Raw genomic sequence first — 15,124 nt, 5'->3', positions numbered from 1 at the left:
GAATTCCTGACGCTTTACCCTGGCAGACTTATATTCCTTAGACTATTTTATTGCTTAAGCAAAAACCACCACTGTTTTGCTAAGGGTGCAAAAGGAAATATGACAAGAACACTTGGTAATTTACTCTAAATCCTTTTTAAAATTCTTCAGAAAGCAAATATACAATTGGGCCAGTAACAAGTATAACCTTGATATGTTAATACTTTCTATTGTTCCTGCGTACCAGTTAACAACCACCAAAAAATGAATACTAATTTTAAAATTTAAAAAAAAAACATGAAAAAAAATGAACTACAATAGAGATCTGGTCTGATTCTAGCCATAGGGTACATGTATTGGTGTGACTGAGATCACAGGCTTCCTTCTGGTGTTAGTTAAATCCTATGGCTGATTCCAAAGCAGAACAGACTCATAGAAAAAAATGTGTTCAGAAGCCTGTCAAATTTCCAGTGAGGGTCTAATATGCAATGAAAAAATATAATTGAAATATAGCACTTGTGGGTCTTAAATGAGTCAGTTCACAAAACACACTGTACCCAGGCCTATACTAATTGTGACACCATTCACTCTATGAAAGAATTCTCCAACATGTCAAATGCAGTGGAAAAAACCCTGGACATATAACATCAAATAGTAAAGTATTTTCACAAATGAAATTATTTGTGGGAGGAAAAAAGCAGCTGTAGCTTCTATGCCTTAAATTAAATAGGTCGTGAAATAACTATGTAGCCAGAATTACATACTTGTGATAAAGACAGACAGATAATTAAGTTTTCTTACCTTGTTAAAGTATCTGACGATTTTTCTAATTCCTCACACTCCATGTGAAACACACTAGAAAAAGAATCCTGAAAACAGAGCAACGACACAGACTGAGAAATAAGTTTGAGAATGTAATGAAAACTATCTAAATACAGACATATGAGCCTGTGGAACTGACTGAAGACACCAATCCTCGCAATTTCTTTTCACTTTTTCAGACAAAACTGACCTAGGTGCTCACGACATCCTCAAATCTACCTATTCCTTAGAACATGCTGCTGTTGTTTCTGATACTGACTTGCAAAAATGCTTATTTGAGTTTTCGTTCTTCTGCCAGCTGTTAATAAATAATTAGCTTCAAATTTTCTCTATATTTATTCAAAATCCTCAAGTTTTAGCTTTTATGCATACATTGATTGCTATTGTTGGGTCTTTTGAAAAGACACCTAATTCAGTAATATTTTATGAGATCATTAAATTATGAAGATTTTAACAACATAGAGAAGTATTTTTGAAGTTAAATTGAAGTTAAATTAAATTAAATTGAAGTTAAAATAAAAAGCAACATTCGAACCCATACTATATTTACAACTGAATAAAAAATTAGAAGGAAACACAAATAAAACAATGATATCAGTTTAATTTGGGGACAGAATAACTAAGTACATTTCTTTTCTTGTTCACATTTGGATTTTTGCTCATGTGTTGAAATATTTTTAATCAAAAAATAATTACAGTATAAATGAACATCAAGTCACTTAATTGCTACACCCACCAAATTAAGTCATTAAAAAGCGAGCAAAAATATTAATGGGCATACTGCTGAGCTATATTTTAAAGCAACACTGATACCAGTCAATTGCTGCCATGATAGGGGTTAACTGGATGAGCTGAATGTTAATTAAAGTGATATTTAAATTGTCTAAAAAAAAGGAGTGCCCTTATGTATAACTTTCAAAAATTAAATGCCAAAGAGCAGGTCACAGAGCAAAAATGATAAACTGACATACTGCATTAAAGAGTTCTGACCTGAACTGTAAAAGGATAGTTCCAATCTTGTAATTATCTCTATATTAAGGAGCTTATAACTGATTGAAAATATTAAATAATATCCATGAGAATACTATCTCATAGCATAGTGAATTCTTATTTGATTTCCTATTAATGAGAATCACACACACGATGATTCAGATAATGTTGCATCACACAGTACAGTCTTACTATCTAATAAAATAATTAAAAATATAAAATATAAGTTTTAAATATCTTTCATTATTCTACTTCCCAAAAAACCATCAATTCAGATATCATATGTGGACTGTAATTGACTTTATACACTTGAGAATTCCCATTCTTTTTCCTAACCCACCAATGAAGAGCCTGTTCTCAGGGTCTAAATGAAAAAGGAAGCAAACAACTACATCAAAAAGAAATATACCAAAAACAGTGGTTCATTGGTTGAGAAGGAAAAGAAACTGCATAAAAGAAAACAACCTTCGGCTAAAGGCCCTGATGCTAACAGCAAACTCAGTTGGCCTGCCTTGAAGTAACCAGCACTGTATGAGAACACTCCATCTTTCCACACACATCCTGTCTCTTTACATTACAAATCAATGGCTTGAAATCTACCAATCAGAACAGTTTAGTGGCTTTCCACGGTGGGTAAAGAATTTGGGACTGGGCTTCCCTGGTGGTGCAGTGGTTGAGGGTCCGCCTGCCGATGCAGGGGACACGGGTTCGTGCCCCGGTCTGGGAGGATCCCATGTGCCGCGGAGCGGCTGGGCCCGTGGGCCATGGCCGCTGGGCCTGCGCGTCTGGAGCCTGTGCTCCGCAACAGGAGAGGCCACAACAGTGAGAGGCCCGCGTACCGCAAAAAAAAAAAAAAAAAAAAGAATTTGGGACTAATAGGTACCTTTAGCAGCACTGCCTCCATTGGGCCATGCCTTTTGGTTTCTACATAATCGCTGGTAAAAAGAAATTTTTATAGCCAACCCATTCAGAAGGTGGTCTACCTGTTCATAGCAATAGAGCACAACTATTCTCAACCAAAAAAGGTCTGCACACTGTAGTGACAATGTATTTCTCCATCAAGGTAGTGTAGCCATTGACAAAAGCAACACACTGACATTACCAATGGTAACTGTAATACTTAGTGGAGGGTCAACAAGGTGAAAGGGTGCATTGAAGGCATCCTCCAACCTCACCTCTACCCCTTTTCAACCAGAACAGCTCATACTTGGATTGGCTTTACATAAACAACCATATTCAGTTGGATTTGAGAGAGAGTTCTGAGGCCAACCTGAGGTTTAAAGCAGTGTTTTAAGGAATATAAATTTTTGTCTTTCTAAAAATAAAAAAGTCATACTCTGTACTCACGGAGCAATCTTCATCCACTATGAAAATGGTGCATTTCTGCACCTGCATGAAAGAGATAATAGTGGCAGCTATTTTCTTTAGAATTACTTCTAATGATTGTTGTTCTTCAAAAATTAGGCTAGCAAGGTCAAGCAGCACCTAGACAAAAAAATTAAGAGCTTACTATTAGTAATTGTTTGTAATTATTAAAGCAATACAATGATTTATATGGGTTGTAATCTAACAAGTTACAACCAAGTTCCCATTCAAGTGTTAAATACATAAGTCTCTGCTTACTAACAAAATTTCCCTGTTGATTGTTAGTACAATTAGTACACTGGTTACGATCACAGACTCTGAAGCCAAAGCCAACCGTTTTTAATCCCAGCTTCCCCTCCTGCTAGCTTTGTGATCTAGGGCAAGTTTCTTGAAAATGGGGATAATAATAGTACCAAAATCATGGAGCTGTTGTGAGGACTAAATATGTTAACATTTATAAAGCATTTTGAACAGTGTCTGATACATAAAATATACTGTTGTTTTTGGTGATCCAAACTTCTGAGATCAACATTTATCAACATTGCCAACATTTTCACAGAGCACAGCAAATATTGTCCAAAATAAAGTTTTAAGAGTTCCTTTTGTGTTCTTCCTGATAATTTCTCTTTTCTTTACTTACACAGGATTTCATCTAGTCTCACAAAGTATTTGTGCAAGGAGCGGGGGAGAAAGGGTATTATAGAAAATTTATTGGAGGTGATACTATCCTTGCTGAGGCCTGAAAGATGAGCAGGAATTGTTCAGGTTAAGTGGGGAAGGAAAATATCTCAATCAAAAAGAACTGAATTGAGAGAAAGTAGCATATTGCAAGTTTTGATCAAATTTTATGAGAATATAGAGTGTAAAGAGGAGAACTAGGGAGATGAAATTGCAGAGGTAAGTGAAGAAAGAACCTCAAAAGTCCTATCTTCTTTTCAAGCAGTTTGGACTGTGATGGATTGCAGGAGAGAAGTGACAAGAATCACAAGTATGTTTGTAAAAATGAGGACTGGATTAATGGGTGGCAAAAATGGAGCAGGGAGACGTCAGGAATATGCTGAAGTTGAAGTCCACGGAAGGTCCACAATCTAACATAAGTTCTAAACAGAGAAATTAAAGGGTGGGGGAGATGAATTATCAAAGAGGTAATGAAGGGCTTCCCTGGTGGCACAGTGGTTGAGAGTCCGCCTGCCGATGCAGGGGACACGGGTTCGTGCCCCGGTCTGGGAAGATCCCACATGCCGCGGAGCGGCTGGGCCCGTGAGCCATGGGCCTGCACTCCGCAACGGGAGAGGCCACAACAGTGACAGGACTGCATACCGCAAAAAAGAAAAGAGATAATGAAAAAGAATTACATAAAACCCAAGGGCTTAAGTCTCCAGACTGAAAGGAATGACCAGGTACCAGCATGATGAATGAAAAAAAGAATCGTATGGTGAAATTCAGTTACAAAAGCAACAATAAATAAATAATTCAAAAAGCTTATAGAAAAAAAAAAAAAAGCACCAAGAATCAGAACAATATGAATGCTAATAGAAGACAGTACTACCTTTAAATTCTGAGAAATTAATTTTTCAATGCAGAATTTTATACCCAGCCAAACTGGTAGGATGGTACAATAGATATTTTCATACATGCAAGGACTCAGAGAGCTTACCTCTCCAGTACAGGTTCTCAAGTAGTTAACTGAGAATGTGCTACACTAGAACAAGGGAGTAAACTGAGAAAAAAAAAGTTCTGGGATCCAGTGGATAACCAGTGGAGTCTTTCTAAGAAAGCATTGAAGGAAAGTTCTATGATGACCCCTCTGCAGCAGGCATGGGGAAAAATAGTTTTGCTTGAAAGAAGAAAGAGAGAGAACCTCAATTGGAGGATTCTCCATGAAAAAGAACTCAAGAGAATGCCTAAATAATGGAGAGTTTGCAGGGGGAGGGGGACCAACAACATGAGGCTACACTAGAGCAAACAGTTCAAGGAAAAAAGAAGAGATTTCAGAAACAACAAGAAAAACTAAGTTATATAACAAAGGTAATATGAACAACAACATTTACATAATTAGTAAGAACAACATTTACATCACGGTACTTATAAACACTTTATTTTAAACTGCAACTTTAGAATTAGCCTAGACAAAGCTTTAGAAAAGTCAAACATGGTTGTAGCACAATACCAGATCTTCCTCGATTTATGACGGGGTTACATCTTGATAAATCCATTGTTAAGTTGAAAATATTTAAATTTGAAAATCTGTTTAATACACCCAACCTACCGAACATCACAGCTTAGCCCAGCCTACCTTAAACATACTCAGAACACTTATATTAGCCTACAGTTGGGCAAAATCATCTAACACAAAGCCTAGTTTATAATAAAGTGTTGAATATCACATGTAATTTATTGAATACTGTACTGAAAGTGAAAACCAGAATGCTTGTGTGGGGACAGAATGGTTTTAAGTGTATTGGTTGTTTACCCTTGTGATGGCGTGGCTGCTGGAAGCTGTGGCTACTGCCACTGCCCAGCATCATGAGAGAGTGCCATGATATATATCACTATCCCAGGAAAAGGTCAATATTAAAAATTCGAAGTATGGTTTCTACTGAATGTGTATAGCTTTCACACCATCGTAAAGTCGGAAAATTGTAAGTTTAACCAGTGTAAGTCGAGGACCATCTGTAAATATGTTACCAATGTGGGCAATATAAATGAAAAAGTCCAGATAGGAAAAGCAGAGGTAAGGAGTAGTAATTAGGAAGGAGAGATGAGGGATGCTAAGATCATCATTTTATAAAGCATGAAATAAGAGATGATGTCTAACAGTGTTCTACAGTGTTTCCTGAGCTTATTCCCATGCTTCTAGAAGTTCTCTACAATAATGTTCATATTTTGTATCTTTTAACATGAATAATAAAATACAGAAGCATATTCTGAAAAAAAAAAGAGATGATGTCTCTGATAGAATAAGAACTAAAACTCTTAATATTACACGCACAACTCATCCAATAACTTTAAACAGTGACATAAAAATACTGGTACCATAATGGCAAAGTAAAGGGTGGTGTAAGTTAAATAAATCTTCATCTGTTAACAGTGATAAAGCCACAGCTCATGGAAAATACAAAATGGAAAAAATAACTATTAGAAGAAACAGTTAAAATATTTAGAAATTGAATCTGCACGGTTTGGATTTCTAATGATATATATAAATATATATATATAATATATAATATACATATTTTATATATATATATATACATACATATATATATATATAAAACTTGGATAACAATTTAACCATTTTTTAAAAAAGAATTTCTACACTCTCTCTTTAGTAATTAGACTTGCCTGATTTCTCTTGTTCTCCAGCAGTGAAGTCTCATAGAGTTGAGCATTATGAAGAACAATTCCACAAAATGCCAAGTAAGCAGCAAAGTCCTAGAAAACAGGCAAGACAACAGCCAAATAAGAACTGTCAATAACCTGTCTTGTTATATTGCTTGAAACACAAACAACATTCAAAAATATTTACAGTTCAAATAACTATTTGGAAACCAGCAGCGTAGATGTTTATTCTGCATAAAATTAGGAACTGGTGCAAAGCAACTGTTAGCTAAATGGTACAACCAGTAGATGACAACTGTTAACACAGTCTCCTAAAGTCATACAGTAGTTGGAAATTAGCAAAGAGAAAGAGAGGAGACACAGATCTCTGTACACCATGTGAAACTGAAATTCACTCTATGCAAAATTTGGTGTAGTCTCTAAATGATATTAAGACTTGGGTTTCAGCTAAGACCATAAAAATAGCCTGTAACTTATTACTGGGGCAAACTGAAAGCTCACAATCTTGTTCGGAGAATATTGGCAATAATATAGCCAATATTAGTCCCATACTAAATTGCAAATTTAGTATTAGTTTAAATATATCATTTTAAAGTTGATCTATCACCCTCATTATACTATACGAAGGTGATGTGCTCACAATTATACTAATTATTGATGAAAGGAAATCCTTACATGGCATACTTTATTCACAATCATGAATTTATTTTGCCAAGAGATGATACAGCCTAACAATTCAAATCTTTCAAGAGGGGTTTACATTAACGGACTATAAACAAATAGTGGAATAAATAGCCAATCTAGAACCATGTTCCCCGCCAAATATCCTCAGGTGTCATTAACGGAATAGGAGACTAGATGTCTATTACACTAATTTAAAAAGGTACTTGCTATGTTCTGAAGCAATTAAGACACAGGGACCAACACTAGTGCCAACACAGCCTACAACATGAGACAAAAATAACTCTGTCTTGTTGGAATGTCTTCCAAAAGCTCCTACTAATTTTCAGGGGAGTGACAGAAATAGCAGTGGGCTTGAATAGGAAGAACTCAGTGGGCTCCATGATATACATATAATTGCATATTCAAGGAGAGAAATAACAAGACCTACTGACAGAACGAAGTTATAAACAGGTTTAAGGACTTCTGTCCTTAAAAGGAAAGCATGTCGATGTGGTGTGAGGAATGTGTTCCTTCAGAGTTGGACGACAAGGGTAATAAAATAATGCTGACTGCACTCTTTCTGAAGCTAAATTCACATCATTTAGCCTGAATTCACACCTTGGCACCCCACCGTCTGCATACAAAGCTTATAAAACATTCTGCATTTGCTTCACCAGGAGGCAATGCTAATTTTAAGCTGACCTGGAGCAACTGAACTTGGAGCAGTGCTTTAGGGATTTTACGTAAGGTTGAATTTCTTTATAGCAGTGATGAAAGGTAAATGAGAGAGTTAGAACACGGTATCACCCTCCGGATGGCCGCAACATGCACACAGCCCTGGGGGAGGCCTGGTGGCATGGTGAGGAGGCAGTGGGGACGGGGTTCTGTTGACTGAAGACCACAACTACTCCACAACTCAGGTCAGCACTGATTTAGTCAGAGGCAAGAGACACTTTTGAACATTTCGGATCATTTTAAACCATAATGTTTTGGTGATCAACAATTTCAGCAATCACTAATTCCAGAGGTCTATACAACTCTAAAGAGAAAGCATCTTCCTAAATTGAGATCATACCAGACCCAAGTTTTGGTACCTTTTCATCTTTTTCGGTGAATGTCCCACCATTTCCCGATTTCTTGTTGATGGCCTGGGCTACACCAACAACCTGGTATAAGAAGAGAACATTGGTAATTTCGCTGACTGAAATTACTGGTATAAATTCACCAAAGCGTGTTTACAGAATAATTTCTACATGTGCTTTACAATAACGATAAGCTACAAAATCAAAACCAACCCCACAGCATCTGAACTAGTCCTGTATCATTTTGTACATTCTTTTTCCTAATAAGAGTTCAAATGCATCTAACTTCTTGGGTCCCAAACTATATTTCATTCTGGGATTTCATGCTGCCCTGTGAAAGAAATTATTGGCAATCACTTTTTATGTGAATATTTTTCATGGCTTTTGAATAAAAAATAGACATTAAATTTATATCACATTTCAAACAGAATATATGATTAAATGAACATTTTATATTGGTTTTAAATATAATATTTCAAATGGGCTAAATGATCTTTTACTAAAAGTGAAATAGGACCAATGGCCAGTCACAGAATTGAAAATGCAGGAGGACCAATTAGGGTAAAAATAATTCTTAATGTAGGGATGTTGTCCAACTTCTTTTGAAATTTCTGAACTTGAAAAGTATCTTACCTTCAATAGACTTACTTTGGTGGAAAGAAGTTTTATTGAAAAACAGACTGAGCCTTATTTCAAATCAGAAGGTGTTTGAAAGATAAACTACATCTTAAGAAGACTGAGCTAAACTCTGGGAATATGTCTTAAGTTTCCACAACACATTTAGCAAGACTTTGAAGAAACTTCTCATCTTCCTACTTAAAAGTATATTTTACTTACCCATTTAGTTCCAACTTGAAGTTTGTGTTACTACTTTATTAGTCTTTTAAAGACCTTCAACTTACTTTTGCTTCCTCTTTACTACTTATAAATTCTACTTGTTTCCTCCTTCTACAATATAATATCAGTGTAAAATGCTATTATCCTCTAAATGGTTAAACTTTAAAGTCCTGAGTTTTGTGTGAATGGTCCATCGTTTTTTCTCAGCTCACTCTAGCCCATAGCTTTAAAAAATGGATATAAAAAAATGCCCTTCCAAGATAGCAGAGCAAGGACAGAGAAATACATTCTTGTCTGATGTAGTTTTCTGTTCTCAACACGCTTCCTCCCCACCCTACGACAGAGTAAAGAGATGTTGATTTTAAAAAGCAGAATCATCCAATTATCCTGTACCTATTTTACACTCTTTAGCTCTTGGCTAACAGATTTCTCCATGCTCCAATCTCAATGACAAAATGCCTACAAAAGCTTTTGTCTGAGGTCAAAACGTCTGGACTGCAGCCAGGCACATTCACTTGAATATAACTGATGGGAGCCTCTTGAGGGTCACTGGGGTCTAATACATAGTGCTACCAGTATGACTTGGTGATTTCATTTTAAGCATTCATTCATTTACTCAACAAATATTGTGGTGACCACCGTGCACCAAGGAGTGATAAAAACTGGGAGAAAGACTACCCGGAAGGAGCTCAAGAATCAAGAATGGGTGATACACAGACATATATTTACAGCACACATATGATCACTTTGATGATACAGGCGCCCACAGACTGTTAAGAGCACAGAAGGGAGACCAAATATGCATAAAAGAGAAGGTTTCTCAGAAATGATGACATTTGAGTTTTTATTTGTCTTTAATACACGGTTTGATAAAAGAGTTAAATTTTTAAATCTTCATTTTAAGGAAGAAGAGATTAAAACAGATAAAGAGACTGTTATGCAAACCTTCTTGGATAATTATACAGTAATAAAAGAAGCATGTATTGATGTGCTGTTTGTACCTGGAGCCGTGTGAGTCAATGTACTACAAGCAAGACGATTTTCAACCAATACAACACTGCTCACGTAGTTCAATAATCGTTCTCCATTTCGAGAATTTCTATTTGATTCTTTTCTCAGCCCCGCCTCTTCCTCCTCCTTCCCCTCTTCCTCTGTCTTTTTTTCCTTTAAATACTAGTGCCAGCTGTCCTTCATCTCTTAGAACATACTGAGTTTTGAGTGTAAGCTCGCCCATAGCAGGGACTGTTTTCCATGGGAGCCTTAGTCCCCTGAGTCATGAAGTGTCAGGCATAGCAACTTGCTGCTTGTCTGGCACTGCACTGGTGGCATGAACTTGAACTCCATACCCTGTGGGGCACAAGCCCTGCTCTCATGGCTCACTGGTGTCTCTTCTTTGTCTCGCAGCTGCAGGCAGAGGCAAACTTTCCTCGTTGCTGAAAAGTTTTCCAGGCCTGGTTCCACGGATGGAAACTTTACAGACCTAGGCTTCCCCTGGGAATTTAGTTTCCCCTCCCTGCCCTCACCCGTGCCTGTGGAGGGGACGCATCACCCCTGCCTGCAGATGTTACCCGCAGGCATTCACCCTACCATCCTGAATCTCACATCTCCGAAGCCCATCTGGACTCTGGTCATTCACGCTGCTTACCTTGGGTTCCCCTCTTTGTTTCTGATACCTGGGGATTTCCCTTTCTTGAGCTTATCTGTAATTTTTAAAATCGCTTTTGGTGAAACTTTATTCTCTACTTGTTGGCAGAATGGGGAGGTGGGTGGTGTTCTGCAACTGTTCAGTCTGGCAAACTGATCAGAAGTCTTGTTCACAGGCTTTAAACCCTACTTTGTACCCCCTGAACACCAGCTCTTTACTATATTTAATTTTGTCCCCCTAACATTAGAGCAAGATATTAATCATTAGGCAACTTCATGGAATGAAGACTTCCAGTGAAGAATTTTTCACCCTTTTCGGTGACCAATTATTTCTTTCGCTAGTAATTTTATAGATTTAGACATTAGAGGTTAATTTGTTTAAGGGATGATTAGTTAAATATAATTAATTATTTTTTTAAAAAACAGGCAAGTTCTTTCAAGAGACTATTAGATCAGGAAAATAAATATGGTACTCACATGTGCCTCAATACTTAGCTGGATGACATTTTAAAAATACCACTGATAAAAATAACAGATAAAAATCAGAGAAAAGGTATAGTGTTTGTCCATGGTAACATAAGACAGTAAAAGACAAAAAGACTTTGATTCTCCAAATTTCAAGGAGCCTAGCAAAACCTGCACCCCCGGCCTCCTTGTGTTGATAAAAAGTCTTTCCTCCTTCTACCATCTATTGCTCCTTTAAACAAATTAATTTTCTTCAAGACAAGGTTTTTAAATGTCAGTTTTCAAAGACAGCTTTTATGGCAAGAATTTGTCAGACCTCATATCTGAGAGGCAAAGCCCCTAAAAATTTTAGCTTCCATATCAGAAGCCCAATCACTTCTGCCTACCTGCTATCTACCTGCAGTACTCTCAAACACCAATACTTTATGCTATTTTTTTTTTTTTAAAGCACAAAGAGGCTTCTCTGTTTTCTATTTCACTGGCACTTTTCAGAGCATAAATGAATATTATGTCCTCACAGGGTCAAGTGTTCTTTTAGGAATGCAAAGGGCAAGACTTGACTCTCGCTGGGTGATCAGTGAGGAATGTGACAGCTGGTCGCTTCAGGGACAAGTGATCGCTGCTTCTTCTTTAATCAGCAGCTGCCCCGACCCTTACTGAGGCCATACATCAATCCCTACTATACATTTCCCTGTTCCTAGTTCCAGGGGATGCTCAGCATGGAGGCTAAAAGCCAGGGAGAAAAGGAACAAACTCTACAAATCTTAGCTATCCCTCTGTCCCACCTGCAGAATGTCTCTATTATAATGACAGGATTCTAGACCATCTGTAACCTAAGCTGAAAACCTTACTTCACCAGGAAAACAAGAACTTAATGTAGACAGGAGCCAGTGGAGAATTCTTCCCAGTGCTCTTTTCAAACTTTCTCTTGACTCGGTCATTCATTCAGCAACAAATATTTTACTCAACAAATAATTAATACGTACCTTTAATATACCAGTCACTTTCTAGACAATGAAGATGACTCAGTAGTGAACAAGACAGACACAAATCCCTGTACTCATGGAGCTGACATTCTAGTCAGAGTGTTAGGCTTGGAAGGGAATCCCACCCCCATCCTCTTGCCCACCCCTGTTTTACGGGTAAAATGAAACTGAGAGGGTTGACATGACCAATCCAGGCTTTTCCACCTCTCTTCCAAATCCTAGGCAATCAGCAAATTATGGTCATATTCCTCGTGGTATAGGCAAAAGAATGGCCTCCAAAGACGTCCTCATCCCAATCCCTGGAACCTATGACTATGCTGCCTTAATGAGACAAAAGGGACTTCGCAGATGTGACTGAGTTAAGGATGTGGAGACGGAGATTATCCTGAATCATCTGAGTGGGCCCAATGCAATCACAAGAATCCTTATGATGGAAAGTGGGAGGCAGGAGAGTCAGACAGATTTTAAGATGCAGCTGCAGGGTTTTTTGGTTTTTTTTATAAGATCTTTTTTGTTATTTTGATGTTGACCATTTTTAGAGTCTTTATTGAATTTGTTACAATATTGCTTCTGTTTTATGTTTTTTTGTTTTTTTGACCTCGAGGCATGTGGGATCATAGTTCCCCGACCAGGGATCGAACTGAAACTACACCCCCTGCATTCGAAGCGTGGAGTCTTAACCACTGGGCCGCCAGGGAAGTCCCGCGGCTGCAGGTTATGAAGATAGAAAGAGGCCACAAGCTAAGTGATGTGGGCAGCCCGTGGAAGCAGGAAAAGGCAAGAGAATAGATTCTTCTCTAGAGATTCCACATAGAAAGACAGCCCTGCCGACCCTTTGTGTCAGCCCAGTGACAACTATTTTGGACTCTGACCTCCAGAACTATAAGATAATACATTTGTGTTGTTTTAAGCCACTAAATTTCCAGTAGTTTTTGGCAGCAGCAATAAGAAACTAATATGTTCCATTAGAATTACTCGTACATGCTCCCATTCCTTGTTCGCTCTTCCTGACCCCACAGTATATCTTGTGTTTCACCATCTAAATCCTCACTTTCTTTGAAAGCCCTGGCATCTCATGGCTAATTGTTTTCTTGCCTCAGTCCGTCTATGACACTTAAGTCCAAATTTCCCTTCCTGGAACACTACTTTGCACATACAAGTCATCTCATTGCTCAAAGCTTTTAATACTTCCATGCGTCCATCTATAGGACAAAAACTGAAGACTCTCATTCCATAGGCTCAACTTGAACTAAAATCACTTACATGGGCCTTTGAAGTAGAATGCTACAAAGACCTTTGCTCACGTCACCCCTTGAAATATTACCTTCTAGTTTCTCGGCTGAGGCTGCCCCAGAAAGCTTCCCTTCAAAGCCCCCTGAAATTCTGTGCTGCAGCTGAAGGTGCTATAATCTGACAATGAGGTATTCTCATTTTTAACCTCATTTTCTCTGTTCACATCCAACTCAATTGTTTCCTAAGGACATGATTTATATCTTATGTCTTAAGGAAGCATCAGACTCTGAATGTACTCAGTGCTTCACAGATATTTGTTCTTGATGATAATGGGAGAAGTGTCAGATATCAAAGTTTTATTTAGGTGATGTACTTACTGGACAATTCACATCTGAGTAATCGTTAATAAACATTGCCCATTTCGGTGTGCCTGGTGAGGCCTGCATTAAGGGAGGGCTCTGGGATGTACGGAGCGCATTAAAGGACAGGTTTGGCTCATGCTTTCAGAGGGGTTGCCTTGGACAGGTCTGACCCCTCCTCTCACGGTCGCCCGGATCTGAGCCCCCACCTTCAGCGAGGTGGTAGATTTCTTTGGTCTGGGCCAGAGCGGTCACCCTCCTTGTTGATCTAGGAGGAACTGAAATGGGCCAGAGAATGGTGTTCTCTAAGACAGCTTCCTGATCTGTATGCGTTAGATTATACTCCATTTAAAGTTGTTACAAAGGGCGGAGTCAAGTTGGCGGACTAGCAGGATGTAGAATGCGTGTCTCCGCACAACTAGAGCACCTACCAGGCACCAGTGGGGGACCACGGACACCTAAGGGGATGGGAGGAACCCCCAGCAACCGGTTTGCGGGATCTTGGTTCCAGCTCCTGTGCTGGGAGCTCCGAGTCCAAACCGCTGGACTAACAGAGAACCTCAGACCCCAGGGAATATTAATCAGACCGAGGCCTCCCAGAGGTCCTAACCTCAGCACCTAGACCCAGCTCTATCTAACTGCCTGCAAACTCCAGCGCTGGACACCTAAGGCCAAACAACCAGTAAGGCAGGAATACAACCCCACCATCAAAAAGAAAAGAAAAAAAATGAAACGACAAAAAAGTATATGTTACAGGCGAAGAAGCAAGGTAAAAACCTACATGACCAAACAAATGAAGATGAAATAGGCAACCTACCTGAAAAAGAATTCAGAGTAATGATAGTAAAGATGATCCAAAATCTCAGAAACAGAACGAACAAAATACAAGAAACATTTAACAAGGATCTAGAAGAACTAAAGAGTAAACAAACAGTGATGCATACACAATAAATGAACTTAAAAATACTCTAGAAGGAATCAATAGCGGAATAACTGAGGCAGAAGAACGGATAAGTGAGCTGGGAGATAAAATGGTGGAAATAACTGCCAGGGAGCAGAACAAAGAAAAAAGAATGAAAAGAATTGAGGACAGTCTCAGAGACCTCTGGGACAACATCAAATGCAGGAACATTCGAATTATAGGGGTCCCAGAAGAAGAAGAAGAAAAAAAAGGGACTGTGAAAATATTTGACGAGATTATAGTCACTCTGACATGGGAAAGGAAAGAGTCAATCAAGTCCAGGAAGCGCAGAGTCCCATATAGGATAAACCCAAAGAGAAACACGCTGAGACACATATTAATCAAACTATCAAAAATTAAATACAAAGAAAGAAAAAACATTAAGAGCAGCAAGGG

At 38.2% G+C, this 15,124-nt stretch overlaps 1 protein-coding gene across 6 annotated transcripts in view; it reads right to left on the bottom strand.

Moving 5' to 3' along the window:
- The window catches only part of PDE5A (phosphodiesterase 5A), a 188,032-nt gene that overhangs the window by 72,528 nt on the left and 100,380 nt on the right, over nucleotides 1-15,124 (bottom strand). For all 6 annotated transcript variants that reach the window (XR_013828122.1, XM_079919930.1, XM_079919927.1 and 3 more), the window contains exons 4-7: nucleotides 8,256-8,327; nucleotides 6,502-6,591; nucleotides 3,139-3,276; nucleotides 781-848 (exon numbers count right to left, since the gene is read on the bottom strand). Coding sequence is in view for 5 of the 6 variants with exons in the window: in XM_079919930.1 (XP_079776056.1) it covers nucleotides 781-848; nucleotides 3,139-3,276; nucleotides 6,502-6,591; nucleotides 8,256-8,327 (368 nt within the window). In the remaining variant the exon portion in view is untranslated. The remainder of the gene's footprint in view (nucleotides 1-780; nucleotides 849-3,138; nucleotides 3,277-6,501; nucleotides 6,592-8,255; nucleotides 8,328-15,124) is intronic.

The sequence above is a fragment of the Stenella coeruleoalba genome, assembly GCF_951394435.1.
Source record: "Stenella coeruleoalba genome assembly, chromosome: 4".
Classification (NCBI taxonomy): domain Eukaryota; kingdom Metazoa; phylum Chordata; class Mammalia; order Artiodactyla; family Delphinidae; genus Stenella; species Stenella coeruleoalba.
This window is presented reverse-complemented; position numbering and strand designations above follow the sequence as displayed.